Source organism: Otolemur garnettii, unplaced genomic scaffold (genome assembly GCF_000181295.1).
Source record: "Otolemur garnettii isolate 467f Iridium unplaced genomic scaffold, OtoGar3 scaffold00030, whole genome shotgun sequence".
Lineage (NCBI taxonomy): Eukaryota > Metazoa > Chordata > Mammalia > Primates > Galagidae > Otolemur > Otolemur garnettii.
In genome coordinates this window covers 6541938-6565727 of record NW_003852425.1, presented here as the reverse complement: position 1 = coordinate 6565727, position 23790 = coordinate 6541938, and the positions used below count along the sequence as shown (strand labels likewise).

General features: G+C 33.5%; 1 protein-coding gene across 1 annotated transcript in view; it reads left to right on the top strand.

Moving 5' to 3' along the window:
• YTHDC2 (YTH domain containing 2) overlaps nucleotides 1-23200 on the top strand; it is a 66860-nt gene extending 43660 nt beyond the window's left edge. Inside the window, exons 17-30 of the mRNA XM_003788911.2 lie at nucleotides 755-837; nucleotides 2975-3080; nucleotides 4347-4466; nucleotides 4778-5050; nucleotides 6474-6600; nucleotides 7683-7888; nucleotides 8224-8419; nucleotides 11034-11143; nucleotides 13188-13480; nucleotides 15101-15278; nucleotides 19692-19895; nucleotides 20917-21099; nucleotides 22774-22861; nucleotides 22961-23200. Coding sequence (XP_003788959.1) covers nucleotides 755-837; nucleotides 2975-3080; nucleotides 4347-4466; nucleotides 4778-5050; nucleotides 6474-6600; nucleotides 7683-7888; nucleotides 8224-8419; nucleotides 11034-11143; nucleotides 13188-13480; nucleotides 15101-15278; nucleotides 19692-19895; nucleotides 20917-21099; nucleotides 22774-22854 — 2160 coding nt within the window. The 3' untranslated portion in view covers nucleotides 22855-22861; nucleotides 22961-23200. The remainder of the gene's footprint in view (nucleotides 1-754; nucleotides 838-2974; nucleotides 3081-4346; nucleotides 4467-4777; nucleotides 5051-6473; nucleotides 6601-7682; nucleotides 7889-8223; nucleotides 8420-11033; nucleotides 11144-13187; nucleotides 13481-15100; nucleotides 15279-19691; nucleotides 19896-20916; nucleotides 21100-22773; nucleotides 22862-22960) is intronic.
• The last annotated feature ends 590 nt before the right edge of the window (nucleotides 23201-23790 follow it).

Below are 23790 nucleotides of genomic sequence, written 5' to 3'. Positions count from 1 at the left end.
AAAAAAAAAAAATTCTATGTAATTAAACTATTATGAGGTCATTTTTATTTGTTTTATGTAAATTTTATGAAAGGAAAAGTTTAAGTCACTGAATGATTGATGTGTATCTTTTAGTTAGGCGTATATTTCCTTAAAATAGTTCCCTACAGTGAATTTTCAACTTTAGGTTCTTTGAGGAAGTATGGGGGTAGTAATAGTTTTTTTTTTTTAAATTTAATATTCTGTGTAACATTCAAGGTAGGCTAACTTGTTAGTAGCTTAGCAGGAGTTAAAGTGGAAGGAATTAAGAATTCCTTGCTATAAGGTAGGATTAGTGGTTATTGTCATTCTTATTTCTCCAAGTCAGTTTTCTGAAAAGTATTTCAGAAAATGTCTTTCCTTGATCCCTTCTATTCCCTACAATGAATGGGAGATAGAACAGATCTCCAGAGGATATAGGTCAGTTATCTCCAATCTTGATGTCTTGTGAGAACTAGCTGTCATTATCCAGCCATAGCAAAGATAAACAAATAGCTCAGCAAAGCACAGAATGGGAATGTTTTATAGCTCTTCTGAGTTTAGCTTTTCATTCTTTTTCCTTAGAATATTTGTAAACTGAAAATCTGGATTTTTTAAAAAAAATCACTACTTTGTTGTAACTATTGAATTAAGAGGGGACTTTGAATTAAACTTGGCATGTTAAAATATGTTGATAACATTGCTATTTCTTCTTAAAATTTTTTTATATTTTAACATAAATATTTAAATATTACAGAAATCCTTTGATGCACTGAATTTTGTTACAATGTTAAAAATGGTGTGGATTTCTAAAGCTAGTGCCATACAGCGAAAAGGCAGGTAATGTATATTTAATGTGTATTCATTCAGTTGACTGTAAAATGGAAATGCTTTCATATATATTTCATATTTATTGTGTATCTGTCTATAAAATGTTAATTTTCTCATTAGTCATAATTTTATATCATTTTTTCAAAGCAAAACATTTTATTTTTTATTTATTTATTTATTTTAGATAGTCTGTGTCACCCTTGGTAGAGTTGCCGTGGTGTCACAGCTCATAGCAACCTCAAACTCTTGGGCTCAAGAGATTCTCTTGCCTCAGCCTCCCAAGTAGCTGGGACTACAGGTGCCTGCCACAATGCCCAGCTGTTTTTTGTTGCAGTTGTCGTTTAGCTGGCCTAGGCCTGAATCGAACCTGCCACTCTCCATGTATGTGACCGGCACCTAACCACTATGCTATGGGCGCCAAGTCAAAACATTTTATTTTTTAAAAGTTGAATTTAGATTATGTTAAAATTAAAAACTTTTGCCTAGTATAATCCACACTCAGAAGATTTGAGAAGTTTAAAAAATAAAGCAAAAATTCTACATATTTGCAAAATGAGACAAAGGGCTAATTTTCTAATGATACTAAAAAACTCTTTAAAATCAAATAAAGACCAAAAATCCTTTTAAAATGGATAAAGGGCATAAATAGGCAGTTTACTAAAATAAAGAATATGTATGTCCTATTAATACATTAACCTTATATATATATATACCAGATTAGGGAGTTACTGTTTTTTGCTTATCTGACTGAAATTTGTTGAAAATATCTTATAAGGTCTGACAATTAAGTTTGTGAACATGGCTGGGTACAGTGGCTCATGCCTATAATCCTCGCACTCTGGGAGGCTGAGGCAGGTAGATAGTCTGACCAGGCTGAGCAAGAGCAAGACCCCATCTCTACCAGAAATAGAAAAACTAGCTAGGCATTGTGGTGGGCATCTGTAGTCCCAGCTACTCAGGCAGCTAAGGCAAGAGGGTTACTCGAGCCCAACAGTTTGAGGTCACAATGGCACTCTACCCAGGGTGAGACTGTCTCAAAAGAAAAAAAAAAAAAGAAGTTTGTGAATTCACCACTGTGAACAAGCACTGAACAAACAACTTGGTAAGGTTTAATAACCTTGGTATGTCAGTGTCACACAGCTGTGTTCATGTCAGTGTGTGGCACTGGTTTGCTGAGTGTTGTTCATTGTTACATATTTTCATGTGTCATACAATGGCAGCTCTTATGGTCATTCCAGAAAAAGAGTTCCAAAATTGCTTTGTAAGCCAAACCAATTGAGATGTCTTTGGTGTTGGCTATTGTTTCTGCTATTAAAATCAGTCGGTCCTCCTCAGTTAGAGCACAGATAAGATTAATTTTTTTCCCCCACAGATTGATGTGCATGATCTGGTGCTTGAAGGCCTCATCTACGACATCTTCTCATCCCTTCTTACCCATTTTTAAACTCCTTTCTTGGGGACAGAGTCCTCCTAAACTTTTCATAAAGCATCAATAATTTTACCATTCTTCCATGCAAGCTTCACTGTAAATTTGATGTTTACTTTTTTGCTCATAATTATGTGTTTATATTTATATTGGTTAATTTATTGGACTCCACGATGGATTGCAACATTTGTCCCACTTCCATCTTTATCTGTGACACTATAGTTTATTCATCACTGTATAGCATTGCATAGTGAAGGCTTTCAATAAATACTTGTTGAAACAATGGCAATGAAAGTTTCTATAATTACTGATCTCCATGTCTGTTAATAATGAGAGTAACAATTAAGTTCATGAATTCATCCTAGAAAAAATGCTACGTAACCTCATAGCTGAATATCACCACAGTCACCTTCAAAGTACTCCCCTTGGGAAGATATGTACTGCCACAACTGGCCTATTATTTCTTTTGATTTTCACCATAACCCTAGAAGGTATATCAGGTAGATGTTATTCATGAATCTCACTCTGTATATGAAATAATTGAGTCCCAGACAAGTTAAGTGCCTTCTAAAGGAATTTGTAGAGGATAAGTAACAGAATAAGGATTCAAATTTAGATGTCTTGATTCTGGTTTTTCTCTAAAACCAAATTACTTTTACAGTTTCTTTATTATAGGCTTTATTCCTTGTTTTAATCTTAATCTTATGTTTTATTTTTAAGGGCAGGGCGGTGTAGACCTGGAATTTGTTTCCGTCTATTCAGTAGACTCCGATTCCAGAATATGTTGGAATTTCAAACTCCAGAACTTTTGAGAATGCCATTACAGGTAGAAATTTATTTAATTCTAAGAGGCTTTATTGTAAGTGAGGGAGGAGAGGAGCCATTTGAATAGCTGCTGTTTGGACTTTTAAGCAATCTTTTTAAAAACAAAATTATAAGGTGTTATATAGGGTGGCTCTGTATATAATGGAATGATATTTTCTATACAAAAAATTTTCATTCATAAACCTTCAAACTTTTAAATAATTATTTGAATACATTTTAATTACAGTGCAGTTTATATTTTTCATGCAACATTTTAGGAGTCTCAACTATCTATAGTGTTTACCTTTTAAATTCTCAGTAGGATTAGAAAACAAATTGTTTAAGTTCCAAAAGATAATATCACAGCTTCAGTGTATGATGCTGAGATTACCTTGGTAGTTTTGGAATTGAGTTTACTAAGATTTTCGTGGCCTTTATTAGTTGTTTTTCTTAAAGTTTTTTAACTTCATGGAATAGCTAACCACTGTAGCTTCTAGGGAAAACTATCAGAAGTGTATTAATTTGATTCTTTGGTGTGTTGGGCTAGATCCTGACTTCCAAACCTTTAAAGAGACACAGTATCTTATTTTTAACATCCATATACCTGAGATGATTTCTCATTTCCCAGTGAAAAATGTGCTTTTCTAATTACTCCTGCTCCATTTTTACATCTTAATTTAAGCATCATTTCCTCAGGAAAACTCTTAACTTCCAATGGCCTCCTTCTCCTGCCCTTTTTTGAACTTGGTTAAATCTTTTTTTATTTCTTTAGCTCCTTCTATCCTTCTTAGTACTTAACACAATTGTAATTAAGTAAGTAGCTAATTATGTAATTAGTTGTTTAAGGTCTGTTTTCCACACTACAGTATAAACTCCATGAGAGTGGACACTTGTCCCCTTTTTTTCTCCAGCTTGCTTCATTATACCTTGCATCTAGGAAACACTGAAATACGTGTTCAACAGATAAAAGATTCTTCAATATATTAAATATAAAAGGAAAAAATTATTTTTTGGACATTGACTCTGCTTGTTATATATAATAACTGTATGAAGAAATGTTACCAATGGAGGCAATGGTAATCTTGGTATGAGTTGATGAGTTGTTTCTGGCTTCTAGGACAAGTATAAGCTCATCTTTTATAGAAAGACATTATTCCTTTTATTGTACATTCTAGTCGGAGACTCTACTAGTCTGTGTTTAGAAACTATAGTTCTCATGATTTTTTTAAATATAAAAGTTAATATTATAATATTAATTCTTCAAAATTATTTATTGTGTTAATTATAGGAACTTTGTTTACATACCAAGCTGCTTGCCCCAGTTAATTGTCCCATTGCTGATTTCCTCATGAAAGCACCTGAACCTCCACCAGCTTTGATTGTTAGAAATGCCGTACAAATGCTTAAGGTTGGTGTCTTAAAAGTTTTATTTTGTCTGACTTTTTTCCTTAAAATTTAAACCAAATGAGAAGATATTTTAACTACTTTAGTGCCTTAAAAAATTATTTTAAATGATCATGTACTTAGAATAATACTCTCGTAATTACGGTAAGGCAGTAGGTATATTTCTTTTATGTAATATGTTTTTTATCTTGTATATTTTGGTGATAGCAAAAGAAAATTTACATTCTTATTTCTCATGGGTTTTTAAAAAGTGTGTGATTTGATTAAATATATTTTTTGCTCATGTCAAAATGTGTTCTGTATCCCTTTATTTAGACTATAGATGCGATGGATGCATGGGAAGATCTGACTGAACTTGGGTATCATTTGGCTGACCTGCCAGTAGAACCACATCTTGGTAAAATGGTTCTCTGTGCTGTTGTTTTAAAGTGTCTGGACCCCATCCTTACAATTGCTTGCACACTAGCTTATCGAGATCCTTTTGTACTGCCTACTCAGGCCTCTCAAAAACGTGCAGCTATGCTTTGTAGAAAACGTTTTACTGCAGGAACCTTCAGTGACCATATGGCACTTCTGAGAGCATTCCAGGTACTATGACTGTTGTTTTGTTTCTGAAAATGCTGCTAATTAAAGACATTTCTGGGGCAAGGGCAGCCATTTAAAAAATAATAAGGATTACATTTATTTTGTTTCATTAGGAAGTCTCATTTTATTAATAGTCCTGAAAAATATCTTCTTGCTGTTAATATGTTAAAATTATGGGAGTTTTTCTCTACTCTGTTTTACACCTCCCCCCATTTTCTCCTTACAGTAGGAATAATGTATATATGTGTGTATATATTTATTTATACTTGTATTTTTTTAAATGCCAAGTTTCTTTAAATCATGCTTTGGATAAGAAATAATCTAAAATTTTGGTTAAGAAACATTGTCTGTTACTTAAAGCATACAAAGGAAAGCTTGGAAGAAAATTAATTTGAATTTAATATCTATTCCTTTTTTTAGAGTACATCTTTTTCTTATATGCTTAAGACATTATACTACGAACTTAATTTAATAAAGCGAGATTCAAAAATCACTTAAGACCTTTTAAGATAATAGTAGTGGGAAATTGAGAAAAAAATATATGGGAAAGAAAAGATTAAAAAAAAAAGAAAAGATAAGGAAAGTAAGACTCTGAGGAAGAGAACTGTACCTTAGAAATTCAAATAGGTGGGGAAGAATATGTTATTTCTTGAAAGGTAGACATTTTATTTATCCTTAAATCCTCTTGAATGTAGGGTGTGCCTATACTTTTTAAACATTTAACTTTGTTTATGCAGAAGGTACTCTTTTTCAGGCATACTGAAATTTTTCAACACATACATCATTTAAAAAATAATTACAAGCCCTTTTTTATTATTGCACAATGAATGACCCATTTTTATTAATTGGCTATATTAGATACCATATATTATAGTAGATCAGTTGAGTGATAATTAGAGGGGTATCTCTTTTTTGTTTTTTTCCCCCTCGCCTCCTTCAATTGCTGCTGTGGTCTTTCAGTTACATTTCAAAGAGAACCCATTTTTAAGGGGACCTTTTTTATACTGTGTGTAGATAGTTTCTAAGATCACAGACAGATTACTAGGTTGTACAAAGATTATTTTGGGGGGGCTATAATGGCAGGATTCTTGAATATAATTATGTCATGATAACTTAGTTGAAAACTTTTTTCACTTTTGTGGAATAAAATTAGCTGATGCATCTGAGAAGGTTAATATTTTTCATAGTTGGCTATTTAGGTTACTTGACAATTCCTATTGGGATTTTATAAACATAATATCTTTCATAGATTTGAGTACAAATTAATGATACATGTTTTGACTGTAAAATCTTAGATTTTATGGAATAATTAGAATAAGAAGACTTGACCTTAAGTAATTAGTATAGTGGTGTTCAGTTACTTTACTACTTCACCGAGAAGTGTTTGATAAATATGTTTTGTTTTGTAATTATTTAATTTTTATAGGCATGGCAGAAAGCACGAAGTGATGGGTGGGAGCGAGCCTTTTGTGAAAAGAATTTTCTTTCACAAGCTACTATGGAAATAATCATAGGCATGAGAACACAGTTGCTTGGTCAACTTAGAGCATCAGGTAAAGTTTTCCCCCAAAGAACCTATTTAAGCCACTGAGAGTACCCTGCCTTATACCTCATAATACTTGTGTATTAACTGATGCCATCTCTTATTATTTTTATGACATTATTGTGTTGTATAGTTGATATTCATGAACTGATTTGTAAGACTTTTTCATGATCTCAACTTTCGTTTGCTGATGAAAAAAATGATATTGCAGAAATTGCAGTTAAGAAAAACGTAATTTATGTCTCTTAATATTATTGGCAATGAATGGTTTATAATACGTGTATTTGTTAGCAAAGATCAATTTAGATCTTATGGTTAATATATTTTCTTTCATCACTGCTAATGAACAATTATTTAGTTCTATGAAATAGAAAGTTAAGTAGATTAACAGGAATGCTCTTCTTTATATTTCTGAAACACTAAAGCAAGTGGTAATGGCTTGAAGGCACTGTGGGGTTTTTGTTTTGTTTTGTTTTTGTCTTTTTTTTCAAAGAGGATGCCAGTGTTGCCATTTCCTCATAGAATTGTTTCTTTAAATTCTGTTTTTGACTAAGTGTAGTACATTGAGGTGATTTCAAAGTACCAGAGCCTAGATCCATGCAGTAATTAAAAGTGTCAGAATCATACAAAGAATGAACCAGAGGGTTTAAAAGTTGTCTTAAATATGGAGAAATATGAGGAACTTTTGAAATTAAGAATTACTATATATTAATATTTACTTGATTTCACTTCCAGAATTAGTGTCTGTCATAACAAAAACTGTTGTTCATATCAGTCAGGAGAATGGTTTGCATTTCTAGCTGTGAACTTTGTTTTTGGCAGCAGCTAATAAAGTACTTTATTGTAAGAATGTGCGTCTTTAAAAATTCCTTAAGCCCCTGGCAAGTCTTATACTTACTTACTCTAGGCTGAATGTGTCTACACTTTTTCTAGAACATTGATTCTATATTTTACACAGCTTTCCAGAGGGGAGTCTATTAATTATTGTGGAATTTAGATATCATTAAATTTATATGAGTTATACAACTTTATTTTGTAAAAAGTAAGCAAATTTTGTACAGTGGAAAAAGTTGGTGTTTTTTTCTCGTGTAGGTTTTGTTAGAGCACGAGGTGGTGGTGACATTCGTGATGTTAACACAAACTCTGAGAACTGGGCTGTTGTTAAAGCTGCACTGGTGGCTGGCATGTATCCTAATTTAGTCCATGTGGACAGAGAGAATGTAGTATTGACAGGGCCAAAGGAGAAAAAAGTACGATTTCATCCCACTTCAGTTCTCAGTCAGCCTCAATATAAAAAGGTAAGACATTTTTAATGCTCTTAGGTCTTGAGGTGAAACTGATTTCGCTAGTTGAAAAATCAATAAAAAATGTTCCAAATACCACCTGCTTTAAGAAATTAATTAGCCATATACATACAATTAAACATTGGAACAAAACTTTGATTCTAGTCTTAGGGTTGGAAGTGGTAACATGTTCGATAACGAGGACTTTTATGCAAAATTCATCAGTATTATCTTGCTTTAATTTTTGCTTGGGTACTATTGTATTGAGGAACTTTTTGCATCTTAAAAGTGTTCTCAATAAATTAGGTGATAAATACAATTAAGAATTTTTTGATTTATTTTCTTAATAGATTCCTCCAGCCAATGGTCAAGCTGCAGCAATTCAGGCACTGCCCACAGACTGGCTAATTTATGATGAAATGACCAGAGCTCATAGAATAGCTAACATTAGATGTTGTTCAGCAGTGACACCTGTCACTGTATTGGTATTCTGTGGACCAGCTAGGTTGGCAAGTAATGCTCTTCAGGAACCTTCATCCTTTAGAGGTAAATGTGTTATGAGGAGATGAAAATCTATTTGAAATGAATTTTTTTACTAAACCAAACAAATTGTGAAATTATAAAAATGTATGTAATTATAGTTCCCTTTTCATATACTAAGATTATTAGGAAATACTAAAGTATACTACTTCTTGAAATTAATTTCTAAGGTAACTTCACTTTGACTTGTATGTTTTTGATTAATCTTCCTGATGGGAAGAAGTTTATTTTTCTTTTTCACTTGAATTTAAATGATAGTTTGACATAAATAAAGGCAATTGTTTCTTAATAATAGGCTCAGTGCCTATAGCTCAGAGGCTAGGGCACAGCCACATGCACCAGAGCTGGTGGGTTTGAATTCAGTCTGGGTCTGCCAAACAGTGACAACTATAACCAAAAAATAGCTGGGCACTGTGGCAGGTGCCTGTAGTCCCAGCTACCTGGGAGGCTGAGGCAAGAGAATAGCTTAAGCCCAAGAGTTTGAGGTTGCTATGAGCTGTGATGCCACGACACTCTACCCAGGGTAACAGCATAAGACTCTGTCTCAAAAAAAGAAAAAACAAACAAACAAAATAATAATAATAGTCACCCATAATGTAAACCTTATGCAAAACCTAATATAGTTTTCTATTGTATTTATATACTTTAAATTATTTCACTCATACTATTATTTTATATTCTATTCTCTTCATTATATAGAATATGAAAAAGACTTTAAATATTTAATATTAATGGCTGCAAAATAATCTATCATGTTTAAGTGTAGCGCAGTGTGTTAAAATGTTCCTTTATGGTTGGACATCTTGATGGTTTTGAATTTTTTGCTGTTCAGTGTTACAGCAAGTATTTATTCAGCGTCTGTTATACCTTAGGTACTGTGCTAGGCATTGAGGATTTAATAGAAGACAAGGTGTTTCTGTCGTCAGGAGGTTGCACAGTAGTAGGGGTAGATAGTAAAACAATCTGCATGGTGCTGTCAGGAGATACAAAGAAGACTATTTTAGGCATGACTTACTTTTGAAAGGGATCTTAGACAAGCTTCTCTGAGATGAGACTCACCCTGAGACCTGAAGTATGAGAAAAAACCATCTACGTGAAGAAGCAAAAATGTGCCATACATAGAAGACAGAAAGCTCTAAGTTCTGTGCTCGGAGATGATATAGGAACTGACAGCCTATGTGATTGGAGCACATTGATCAGTGGGCAAGGGCAGTGAGATAAGGTTAAAAGGAAGGCATGAACTTGTAGGCCATAGTAAATGCAAGGAAAGTCATTAACAAATTTTAAGTAAGGGACTGACATGTGATTTATGTTTAAAAGGTCATTTTGGCTAAGAGGGAGTGGGTTTCTGAAGGGCCAAGAATAAAAGAATGTAGGGAGGCTGATAGGAAGTTCTTGCAGTAGTCTTATAACAGATGATGATAACTCAGAACTAGGGCAGTGACAGATGATAGAAGTAGATTCAAAATTATTTTGGAGGTGTTAGTAACTGCTAGATTAAATGTGAGTAGTAAGGGAAAGAGGGAAGAGTCTATTATAATTCTCAGGTTTTGGTTATAGTAGCTGGCTGAATAATAATGCCAATTATTTGCAATCCAGAAAACTTGGGAAGAGCAGGTTGTATAGGGGAGAAGTCAAGAGTTCTGTTTTAGACACATTAAGTTTGAGATAGTAAGACATCCTAAGTGAATTTTTTTCAGAAGGATATACATATCTGGGAGTCAGGGAAGTGACCTAAACTAGCAATACAGATTTGGAAGTCACCACATCATAAATGATATGCAAAGACAAGAGAATAGATTTCCTAAGGAGAATATATAAATTTGAGTAGAGGCAGAAAAAGTGGCTCAGTGTTTCCAGAAAGCAGTGGTGAGTGGTCAATTCTATTGAATGATACCTTGAAACTGAAAAAAAATTTAGACCTAAAACGTTGTGTTTGGTACTATGGCAGTCATCAGTGGCCTTGACAAGAGCACTGTTAGTGGTATAAGGGGCCTGGAGGGAGTTGAGTTTGTGTGGAGAGAGTAGAAATGTATACAAAAACAGAAAAATTAGCCAAGTGTGGTGGGGTGACGTGTTTCTTTAGTCCCAGGTATTCGGGAGGCTGAGGGAGGAGAATCACTTTAGTCTAGGAGTTTGAGGTGGCAGTGAGCTATAGTGATGCCACTGCTCTCTAGCCCAGGTGACAGAGCAAGACTCTATCTCCAGAAAGGCATAAAGAAAAAGAAAAGAAAAAAATTGCAACCCCAATTTACATGAGTATTGCTTTGAACACATCATTCCACAGTTCTTGTTGTGTATTCATCCCTTTCTCTAAGTATGTTCTTTGTTTCTTCTTAATTCAGTTGTTATTTAAAGCTTGTCTTTCAGTTTTTAAGTTCTTGTCTTTTTTGTTTTATTGCATTATGATTAGAGATTGTAGTTTTCAAAATGTCCTTTCTTTTCCTCCTTTTAAATATTGAGATTTAATTTGTGACCTTTTGAGTTTGGAGAACTTCCCATACAACATTTTAGTGTGTCAGGAGCATTTGAGTATGTAAAGAGTATGTATTCTGCTTACTTTTAACTATAATGTGAGGTGGTAAAAATGATATTTTTCTTGCATTATGTGTTTGGACAGTGGATGGCATTCCCAATGACAGTAGTGATAGTGAAATGGAGGACAGAACTACTGCTAATTTGGCAGCCTTGAAACTTGATGAGTGGCTCAATTTCAAACTAGAGCCAGAGGTAAGTCACTTTTTAGTAGTGTAATACATGTCTTTTATTTAGATAACATGAATTGATGTGCAATATGAAAGTTATCTTCAATATTGAGTTCTTGGTATTAGAGAATGTAGTTTGTTTTTCAATTTTCATAGGGCCCTTGTACACTCTGCTGTATTGGGGTTTATTCCAGCAGAATAAACCAACAGAGGACTTGAAAAACTTAAGAGTAACTCAGTATTTAAGGAAGGTAATTGTCTATTTGTGGTCTTATAACAGAATACCTCAGACTGAGTAATTTATGAAGATGAAAACATATTGATTATAGCTCTGGAGGCTGATGAGTCTGATATCAAGGTGCCAGCATAGGCTGAGGGCTGCCGTCTACTTTCAAGATGATGCCTTGTGCCCTGTGTCCTCTAGCGGAGAGAGTGCTTTATATATATATATATCCTCACATGGCAGAAGGTGAAAGGTCAAGAGGGGTGAACTCCTTCTGTCAAGCCCTTTTGTAAGGTCCCATTCAGGAGGGCAGAGGCTTCATGACTCAATCACCTCTCAAAAGCCAATACCTCCCAATACCATTACATTGGGGATTAAATTCAACACGAATTTTTAGAGGGGGGCAAAAACATTTAGACCACAGAATTAATATTTGAATATTTCCATATATATAAAAAAGGTGTTGACTATTGCGTACACAAGAACTCCTTTTATTTTGTGTAACTGTTTGTTAGAAATAGGAGTTCATTCTGTTGTCTCTTTCCATATACTTCAGATTGGGGGAGAGAAATGTTTCTATCGGATTAAATTTCTGGCTGGTCTTGGTAGATCATGCCTGTAATCATAGCACCATGGGAAACTGAGGCAGATGGATCACTAGAGCTCAGGAATTTGAGACCAGCCTGAGCAAAAGCAAGATCTTATCTCTAAAAATAGCTGGGCATTGTGGTAGGCACCTGTAGTCCCAGCTACTTGGGATACTGAGGCAAGAGGATTGCTTGAGCCCAAGCGTTGGAGGTTGCTGTGAACTGTGACACCATGGTATACTTATCAAGGGTGACAAAGTGAGACTTTGTCTCAAAAATACATTTTCTGGACAAAGTCTCCCTTAGTTCCAACTCTACTTTTAAAGATCATTTTCTGTGCCTTTTGTGGGGTAGCTGAGCTGTTGTAGTTGTCACTGTTAGGTTTACTTTTATGCCATCCATTCATTTACCACCTCAACCTAGTGCGGTTTTACTTCATTCCCACCAACCTGTTACTTCACTGAAACTGTACTCCCCAAGGTCAACTGTTCTCAAAGCTCATCTGAAGTACCTCAGAAATGGGACTTCTCTTGGCACTGCTGTCCATAACCTCCTTTTTGTAATCCTTTCTTCTCCATTTTTCTTCCTTATTCTTGTTCCACCTTCTTTATCACGAGTTAACGTGACATTGATCTTTGCTAATTCTTCCTTTTAGTCATTCCTTGTTGAGTTGTTTCACTGACTCTTCTGTATGTGTTGTGCCTTATATTTTAGATGTGTTTTTGTCTTCAATTTTAAGTTCTGTGCCTTACTGTTGTCTCATTCTATCTGCACAGTCCGCAGGGACCTTATATCTGTCTGTAGATTTAGTAGCCATTTATGCACTGATGACTCTCAAATTTATATCTCTAGCTTGGGCCTTTATGTGAGTCCAACTGCCTTCTGGACATAATCATTTGGATGTTCTACAGGCATTAAAATAACAGCATGAATAGAACTAAATGTAATCTACTTGTCCTACTGTTACTTTCCCAGAATATGCCCTATATTCCAACTTAACTAATATTACTATCTCTCTTACTAGGCTGTTTCATTTGATTTTGTGTTTCTAGTGCCTAGAGTTTTATAAATGAGAAATTATTTCATTCATTCAATAGAGAGTAGAATTAAGAGTAAATTATATGAAATTTAAAGTATGTTCTTTGGAAACAAATTGCAGACCTTAACTAATAAGCAAATAAGTGTCTTGTGTAAGTATCTTGTATATGTGATGTACATTTTACTTTTATCTATTTGAACTGAGGACACTTTTATTACAGGCAGCCAGTTTATTGCTACAACTCAGACAGAAGTGGCATAGCTTATTTTTACGCCGAATGAGAGCACCATCTAAACCTTGGTCTCAAGTCGATGAAGCTACCATAAGAGCAATTATAGCTGTTTTAAGCACTGAAGAACAGTCTGCAGGTTTACAGCAACCATCTGGGATTGGCCAAAGGCCAAGGCCTATGTCTTCAGAAGAACTTCCTTTGGCATCATCTTGGAGGTCAAATAATAGTAGAAAAAGCTCAGCAGATACTGAATTTTCTGATGAGTCCACTGCTGCAGAAAGGTACATTTGTAACATTTTGTCAAAATAGTTGACATTTTCTCAAGGAAAATGATTTGTCTTAGAATAGTGTGTTTTTATAATATTTTAAAACTATTACCTTATAGAACAGGTGTGGTGGCTCATGCCTATAATCCTAGCACTTTGGGAAGCTGAGGCAGGAGGATTGCTTGAGGTCATGAATTAGAGACCAGCCTGAGCAAGAGAAAGACCCCATCGCTGCCAGAAATGGAAAAAATTTGCCATGTGTGATAGTGTATGTACCTGCAGTCCCAGCTACTTGGGAGGCTGAGGCAGGAGGATCTCTTGATCCCAGGAGTGTGAGGTTGCAGTGAACTATGATGATGCCACTGTATTGCTAGGTAATTCACTGGACTTTAGTTCACTGGAGAAAATACCCCCGAAAAGTTATTGTTCATGTCTTGCCAATTTTTTGTTAGTCAGATGTTCATTCATATCTTATTAATTAATATCTTCAGGCTGTAGACATTTATTAATTCTTATTAATATCTTTAGGCTGTAGACATTTTATTTGCAAAAGAATCCTGGATCTAAGATATTTATTGATAGAAAAATGAAATTTGGGGATACACTACTTGAACATAGAGTAATTATAATTTTAAGAATTATTAAATGTTTAAACTAAGAACAACTAATGAATTATTGAAAACTTATCAACTTTTTTGTTTTAAATTTATTTATTATAAGTACTGTTAAAACAAAGTAAATGGCATACAATAATGGAACTCCATTATTGCCAACTCCAACAATTGCCAAGATTTTCATCTACTTGATTTAACCACCAAAATTTTCTTGTATCTTTTTTTGCTTACATATTTCAAAGTGAATCTGACACACCATGTCATTTTACCCTTACATATTTAAATGTGCATCTAATAAAAATAGGAGCATTTTCCTACATAACCAGAGTGGTTACCAGTTCCGATAAAATTATATTCTCAGTTTTAAATTACTGATTTATTTGAATGAGCATGCAAGGAAGACCCAGGCATTATATAAGGATGTCATGTTTCTTGGGTCTCTTGTGATCTAGAGTAGTTCCTCTATTGACTTTTTTGAATAAACTAGATCAGTGGGATTATAAGATGTCTCACATTCTGTGCTTGTCTCTTTGTTTTTTATTGGCACCATTTATTCCTATACTCTATGTATTTCATGTAAACTGGTAGTTAGCTCTCAGAGGTTGATTAGATTGAGTGTGTTGGCAAGAATATTTTATAGTTGGTTTTGTGACCTTTATATTGTTTAATGTCTGGTTGTTTCACAAAGACCTACACTCTTGAAAAAATTATAATATCCCCTACTTCCAAGTTTACAGCATTTATTCATAGAATTTTTGAAGAGTCTTAGAGTTTATCTAATCTAATAGTTTTTTTAAACAGATAAGAAATTAAAGCTTAGGTAAGTTAAGAGACTTAGTAAGGATCACAGACCTGGTTAGTTGTAAATTTAGTACTTTTGTAGATATTGATATTTCCTGACTCCAGTAATTTAGAATACTGTTTCATAAATCACAGTATTGCTGGGACTTTGGATTGAAATGGCATCTGCTTTGTTTTATAAACATATATATAACTGATCTTTCCTTCTTTCTTGCTCAAGAGTATTGATGAAATCTCCATCTCCAGCATTACACCCACCTCAGAAGTACAAAGACAGAGGAATTTTACATCCTAAACGAAGCACTGATGATCGATCAGATCAATCTTCTGTGAAATCTACAGACAGTAGTAGTTACCCAAGTCCTTGTGCTAGTCCTTCTCCTCCATCCTCAGGAAAGGTAGAGTATCTAAACATAGATATAGTAAGGACCATGTTTGTAGCGTATCTAATGTTAAAAATTTGAACAGTGGCCTCTGTTCTACATTGAAGTTGAAGTTGGCAAACTTGAGACACTTTGAGTAAACTTTTAAGTCTTTCCTGCTTGCTAAGTATTTCTAGTTTTTAATGTCTTCAGTGTTTTAAAACTAACACCTACTAATGGCATGTATTAAGGCAATTCATTATTTTCTTTCTTTTTCTTTAGAACCTTTTTTGTTCAAACAAATGACAATAAGATCATCTTTTTTTTTTTTTTTACAGAGATTATCTTAATTTAATTTTGGTTTATAATTTCAAATTGAAAACAATGGTTACTTTCAACTGTTAATTGATTTCTGCATTTCAAAGGTTATATTTAAAAACAGAAAACAAGATGAGGGTAGGGCTGTAGGAAATGTTCATACAGAATTGAAAACTGTCTTTTAAAAATTTGTATTATGACTGACATCAAATGTTCAGAATGTGATGACTTTCACTTTTCCTGCATTGTTAGTAGCTGAGTAAGTAAGTATTTTGATTAGAACTTTTTTAGCTACATGGGCTTTGGTGAATATTTCTGCTGACATACTCTTTTAAATAAGAGGAAAAGGAATGTTTTTATAGATTTTCATTCTTAGGTTTTGGTTTATAATTTAAATACCTTTATTAAGGTATGACTTATGCACAATAAAATCTGCCAATTTAAGCCACACAATTTAGTGAATTTTAAGAAATATATGCAGTTAGGTAACTGTACCACAGTCATGTACAAAATATTTTTATCACCCCCAGTGCTTTGTAACCACTGATCTGTCTGGAGCCTATAGTTGCCTTTTCTAGAACTTCTTATAAATAGAATCATATGTATGTAGCTTTTTGTATCTAGCCTGTTTCACTTAATATAATACTTCTAAAATTCATCTATATTGTTGAGTGTACTATTAGTTTATTTTATTCTTTTTTTTTTTTAGTTTATTTTATTCTTGGGTAGTATTCCATTGTATAAATATACTATAGTTTGCTTATCCATTCATAGTGATAGACATATTTGGGTTGTTTCCATTTTTGGCTATTGTGAATATAGCTTCTGTAGCATTCCAATACAAGTCTTTGTGTGTAATATGCTCTATTCTTGGGCAAATAAATACAGGAGTAGGATTGTTGGGTTGGGTTGTATGATAATCATATACTTAACTTTATAAGAAGTTACCCAACTGTTTGCTGTACTATTTTGCCTGCCTTTCAACAATCTGTAAGAGCTCCATTTGCTACATATACTCACATTATTATTTTTGGTAATTTTAGCCATTCTAAGGGTAGACAGTGACAGCTAATTGTAGCTTTAATTTGTTTTTTCGCAGTAACTAATGGATGTTGAACAGTATCTTTTGAAGAGCAAATGTTGTTAATTTTGCTCCATTTCATTAATTTTTTCTATTATGATTCATATTTTTTGTGTCTTAAGAAATTTTTACCAAAACCAAGATGGCAAAGATTTTCTCCTGTGTTTTCTTCTGGAATTCTTACATTTAGGTATAAGGTATATGATCTATTACAAGTTAGGTTTTGTTTATTTTATGGTAAGTCATGGATCATTTTTTGGCTTTGACCTACATAATTCTTCTAGTACCATTTGTTGAAAAACATTTTTTCCCCCATTGAATTGCTGTAGTACCTCTGTCAAAAGTTGACCACAAATATGTGGTCTGTTCATTGGTTCTGTTCAGTTAGATCTGTACTTTTTTTTAATGACACACTGAATGGATTTTAGAAGTTTTATAGTGAGTCTTAAAGTCAGTTAATGTTTGTCTTCTAACTTTGTTCATCTTTTTCAAAAAAATTTTTTTTTTGTTATTCTAGGTCCTTTGTGCTTTCACATGAACTTTAGAGTCAGCTTTTCAGTTTCTACAGAAAAAAGTTTGATATATTAAGTAGCAGAATAATTTGAAGAAAATCAACAATAATTTTTACTATGCCAGCCCATAAGCATGGTATATCTCTCTGTTTAGATATCCCATTTAGGTATCCTTTTAATTTCCCACAAAAATGTTTTATGTAAATCTCAACAGTACAGGCGTTACACACTTTTTAATTGAATTTATCCCTAAGTGTTTAATAATTTTGATATTATTGGTTTATAAAATTTCTATTTCCAGGTATCCATTGACAGTATATAGAAATATGTTTGATTTTGTATATTTGCCCTGTATCCATGACCATTTTTAATTTATTTATTCTATTAGTTTTTCAGGTAGCTTTCTGTGGATTTTCTACAAAGATAATCATACCATTTGTTAATAGTTTTACTTTTTATGTGTTCATTCTGATTGCTATTTATCTATTTTTTACCTTATCTTTTTGGCTTCAGTCTTGAGTAAAATATTGAATAAAAGTGTTGAGAGCAGACATCTTTTCCCTGATCCTAGGAGGAAGGCATTTTTTTGTAAATTTCATTGATTGATTTTTTTTAATGTTTATATATCAGTCATGATGGTACCCTTTTTATATATTGCTGGATTTGATTTTGTTAAATCAAGAATATTGTTAAGTAATCTTGGTTCATGAGGGCTATTATTCTGTAGGTTTCTTGTATTTGTATGATTTTGGTATCAGGGTATTGCTTACCTCTTAAAATTAGTTGGGAAGTGTTCCTTTCACTTTAGTATTTTAGAAGAGATGTATAGAATTGGTATTTGTCTGATAGAATTCACTGGTAAAGCTATTTTTAACTTATTTCTAGTGCCCCTTGAATCAATATTACGGTATTTCAGGTGTAGTTTTGAGAACCTTGCACCTGTGTTCTTTTATTTTACCCTTCATTCCCTTTGTGTTATTGTTTTCATACATTTTATTCTACATAAATGCTACAATGCAATATTTTTGCATTACATGGTCAGTTATCTTTTATCAAGATTTAAAAGTCAGAAAACTGTCTTTTATATTATTCATTTACTTGCGAGTCTTTTCTTCATTCTTTTGTGTTGATGTGATGTCCATCTTGTATCATTTACTTTTGCTGAAGACCTTCCTTTCTGGGACTGTGAAAATACAAATGTAAATCTACTTGATATTGTTCCACAGGTAGCTGATGTTCTTTTCTTTTTGTTCAGTTTTATTTCTGTTGCTTCATTGTGAATAATTTCTGTTGTTACATCTTTACGTTCACATGTTACTTGCCTTCAAATATTATATTTTCATCTCTAGAGGTTATCTTTGGGTCTTTTAAAAATATCTTTCATTTCTTTCCTCATGTTCATATTTTTCTCTACCTTCTTGAACAAAATGAATGTATTTATAATAGATGCTTTAACATTCTTGTCTACTAATTATATCATCTCTGTCATACCTAAATCTATTTCTTTTGAATACTTTTTTCCTCATTATGAGTCATATTCTCTTGTTTCTTTGCTTTTTTTGAAATTTTGTTTGACTGCTAGGTTTTTGTTGTATTCCTCTAAATAGTGTTCAATTTTGTTCTGATACACAAGTTGTGATCATCAGTTAATTAATCCTTTTTAGGTTTGCATTTAAGTAGTGTCAGGGCGTGTCCAGAGCGGTCTTTATTCTTTTTTTTTTTTTGCAGTTTTTGGCCAGAGCTGGGTTTGAACCTGCCACCTCTGGCATATGGGGCTGGCGCCCTACTCCTTTGAGCTACAGGCGCTGCCTGAGCGGTCTTTATTCTGATCTTAATTTAGTTCTATTACTGTGGTATGACCCTTCTATGGGCCAATGCCCTATGTATTCATAAGGTCTCTTTGTTCTGTCTGAGGGCAACATGAAATATTCCCTCCATGTGTAAACCCTGAAAATTGTCTGGTCTGTTGTTACCGTTTAGATTTTTTCCCTAGCTTCAGACCCCCCCCCCCCCAATTCAGGACAGTACTCAGTCAAAACCTTGTAGAGACCACTCTGTAGTTACTTTGGAGCTTTCAGGACAACTCCCTTCAATCATGCCATTCAAATTCTAGTTGCCTTGGTTTCTAAATTTCAGTCTGTCTTCACAATTCATTGAGACCACTGGGCTCTCTGTTGCTCTTTGTCAACTGGAAACTACTTCCAGGCAGTAGGCTGGAGCAATTTTTGTTTTGTTGCTGGATTTTGAAGGTTTATTAAAACACATTCTGAATGTACATTTGGAGTATAAATCCCCAATGTTGGTGTTCCAAGAGCCTTATTGATAAGCTTGAAAAATGAGTACTTACTCGTATTTTTGGCTCTTCAACTTCATTTTGATTGACCCTTGCATAGGTATTCAGTCATGATGGAACTATTTGTACTTACTGAATATTTGGTAAATACTTTGGTTTATATGTTTGTGAAGATGTTATTTAATGGGGTATATTGATTTTGAAAGGTCCAATTACCTTTCAAAAACTTATGCATTCTTTTCTAGGGCTCAAAATCTCCTTCACCAAGACCAAACATGCCTATTCGATACTTTATAATGAAGAGTAGCAATTTGAGAAACCTTGAAATTTCTCAGCAGAAGGGTATCTGGTCTACAACCCCTAGTAATGAGCGAAAGCTCAATCGAGCCTTTTGGGAAAGCAGCATGGTTTACTTGGTATTTTCTGTTCAAGGATCTGGACATTTCCAGGTGAGCCATCCTGAAACAGTAAAATTGTGTTGTTATGGCTTTAAGTTAAAACATAGGAGATTTAAAACAAACAAAGAAAAACCTGGCTTTTTACTGTTTATTATACTACATTATAAAGTGACATTGCCTTTTAATGCAGAAAGAAGAGAGAGAAAGAGAGAATATATGCAGAGAGAGAAAGAGGAGTATAGTGCATCTTCAAGGGAGAGATAGAACTGGGATATTTTTGTTTATGCCTTATCAGAGCCTTTTTCCTTCTGAACACAACAGTTTTTCCTTCCAAAGGCAACTTTAGATTTACTAATTCTCAAGTGGATGGGGGAATGGGTGGAGGGATCACTTCTATGGTTTATCTTACAAGGGTACAAGTGAATCTTTCTAAATGTAGAGTATAAATGTCTTAACACAATAACTAAGAAAATGACATGAAGGCTATGTTAACCAGTTTGATGAAAATATTTCAAATTGTATGTGAAAACACCACACTGTACCCCAGAATTGCATTAATGTACATAGTTATCATTTAATAAAAATAAAAAATAAAAAAAAATGAGAAGCTTGACTTAAAAAAAATATTTATTTAAATAGGCCAAGAAAGTTAGTATTGGCAATTAAGAAATGAGGTGTTTATTAACTCATGTTGACTTAATGTATGCTGTATCTGAATTTATAAAATAAATTTATGTGACATTTATTATAATTTTTGGAAATAAAAACTTAATTAGATTTTATTCATTTATCTCGGAATAAATGTAGACTTAGAAATGATACATTATTTAGAAATTATCTGTTAATATTTGAAATTATATTCTAAGACTAGAATTGGTCTTTTCTCTAAGATTTGTTAATAAATCCTTTTATAAGAAAAATTAATAAGTAGCTCATTTTTTGCCTTTGTTAGGCATCTGTTACATTTATATTATATCTTAAAGGTTAAAAAACTCACCCTAATCAGATAAATTGAATTTAGACATTTTAATATTATCCTCACCTCTACTCCTTCCTCCCATTTTATCCACAGGGATTTTCTAGGATGTGTTCTGAGATAGGAAGAGAGAAGAGCCAGGAATGGGGCTCAGCTGGACTAGGAGGAGTATTTAAGGTAGAGTGGATACGGAAGGAGAGTCTTCCCTTTCAGTTTGCACACCATTTACTCAATCCGTGGAATGACAACAAGAAAGTACAGATAAGCAGAGATGGGCAGGTATACAATGACATTTACAAATTTTTCATTTGTTTCTGTTTTATTTTGCTGTTATTCAGTGTTTTGAGGAGGAAGTATAAGAATACAAATTTTATATTCTATATGCACATGGGAAACAGTGATCCAGCTACATAAAAAGCCAATAAAATCCTATTTGGAAAGGAAAGGTGTCTTATAGCTCATTGCATTTTTAACATTTTGTAAATTTGGCTTCTTTATAAAGATTTCTCTATGTGAAATATTTAAAAGTTATTTCATGAAGATTTCTGTTGTCTTGCTAACTAAACATGTGATCAAGACTGAGTGCAATTCTGAGGTAATTTGATCAAAGTCTCAGGATGACAATGGTATCTAGTTTCTCTGTTGTTTTAACTAATTATGTACGGTAAATAACCTTTTTATAGTCTGTTGTCTTGTTTCACTTGTATTTTGGTTTGCCTTCATCATGCTGCTTACATGCATTTTAAGCCATTTAAGGTGATGGGAATTAATACACGGTGTCCATAAAGTTCATGTGTAGTTTTAAATCGCACACAATGGCCACTCTGTATATATTGACCAAATACTGTGCTACCTGCATTATAAGTTTTTTTTATGAATAAAACGAGTTATTAGTCCAGTTTTATGTAGGAGGAAATAGATTCTGAGGTTAGTTTTGCCTAAGCAAAAATTTTGCACAGATAATAACTAAGTTTTGCATAGCTAATAATTTGTTTGAACCAGTGTGACTCACTTCAGGTCACCATGTGAAAAGCGGCTGCTTTTTAAATGTTTATGAGAAATATCATGCCACAGGAGGACTATAAAGTGGTGTTCTGTTCATTTTTATCCTATAATAATGATTTTGAAGTAAGTTTAATTTTAGTAATTTCTAAGGTAAGAATGTGTAGTCACCAAAGATAGTTTGTTAGGAGAAAAACCTCAAAACGTCTAATGTGCTAGGTAGAGTTCACAGTAAATCTCTGGAATTTCCAGTTGAGTGTTTTTGCTAAGTCTCCATTAGAAACAAAATCACAGGCCCAGCATGGGGGAGGGGGGGCTGTAAATCACGCCTGTAATCTTAGCAGTCTGGGAGGCCAAGGTGGGTGGATTGCCTGAGTTCAGGAGTTCAAGACTAGCCTGAGCAAGAGTGAGACATTGTCACTACTAAACAACAGACAAACTAGGCAATGTAGTGGCGGGTGCTTTTATTCCCAGATACTGGGGAGGCTGAGGGAAGAGGATCACTTGAGCCCAAGAGTATGAGGTTGCTGTGAGCTATGATGTCATGGCCCTCTACCCAGGACAGTCTCTTACTCTGTCTCAAAAAAAAAAAAAAAATCCATTATTTCCAGATAGACAAAGTTCTAGAAGGACTTATGGACACCTGTCACCACTTTGTCACAAAAGTTGACATATTGACAGATAAACTGCACTCTTTTTTTTCTTTTATTATTTTTTAATTTACCCCTGTACAAACAAGGATAACTACAATGTTAAATCTGGACTTTGACCCCATAAACCTTAAAGCAAAGAATTAGGAAAAAATGCATACCATATGATTTTAGCTTGTTCTAGTAGGAAAATGAGAAATTTAAAGTGATTTTCTTACATTTTTATTAATATAGATTTTGGTATTTTAAAAAATTTCTGTCTAGTTCTTTTCATGTTTATTTTGACTTTTGTGTTTTTTAGGAGCTAGAACCTCAGGTTGGTGAACAGTTGCTCCAGTTATGGGAACGCCTTCCATTGGGAGAAAAAACCACAACTGATTAATACTCAGGTTATATCATACTTTCCTTTGAATACTGGCAGCATTTGTGATCATTATGATAACTTTTAGATTATTCATCTTATCTTTACTTCTTTTTTAATCCTCCAGAACTCCTTAGCGGTGAAATAACTTCCTGACTTTTTATAACCACTGAATGCACTGACTTCCAAAAACAGAGTCGGGGTTGTGTGTTACTATTAGACCTTTCTGGTTTAGAGTGTTGCTTCAGAAACACTGTCTTCATATCTTCATACACAAGCAAAATGGATTGTTTAAATTTTATAGTGATCATAGGGAATAATTATGTAATGTTTTTAATGAATAAATATAGTAGTAGTAGTTTCATTATTTGACACAATAGCAGTTATTTTAAACAAATTTAATTTGATGTTAAGCATTTCATTTCTTTAAAAAACTGAATAGCCAAGCCAGGCATGGTAGTATGCACCTATAGTTCCAGCTACTCCAAAGGCAGAGGTCAGAGGATCCCTTAAACCCAGGAATTCAAGTCCAGCTTGGGCAACATAGCCAGATCCCATGTGTAAATAAAACAAATAAACAAAAGAAACCTCACTTAATTATAGCTTTTATTGACGACTTATAAAGTTTTAATGTAAAGAGGCCTAAATACTTCTAAATATAATTTTAAGAGTCAACTCTTAATACTTACCATTAAAAAAAAAAACCCCACAACCAACCAAATTCTAAAAATGTCCCTTTTAAATATAGATATTAAGGGGTATTCCTTCTGCCATCTTTAACCTGAGACACATTAAGAAAAAAAGGAGGGATGTTCTTTTTCTGTGATTATGAAATACAGTATAAAATCTGAAGAAAGGCAAAGAATTCCTCCTTGCCTTTGGTCAGATCAGATTGAGTGCTTAGATTTATTTCTCCTTCTGCCTCTTAACCTGACGTGTACCACACTCCTTCCTCTC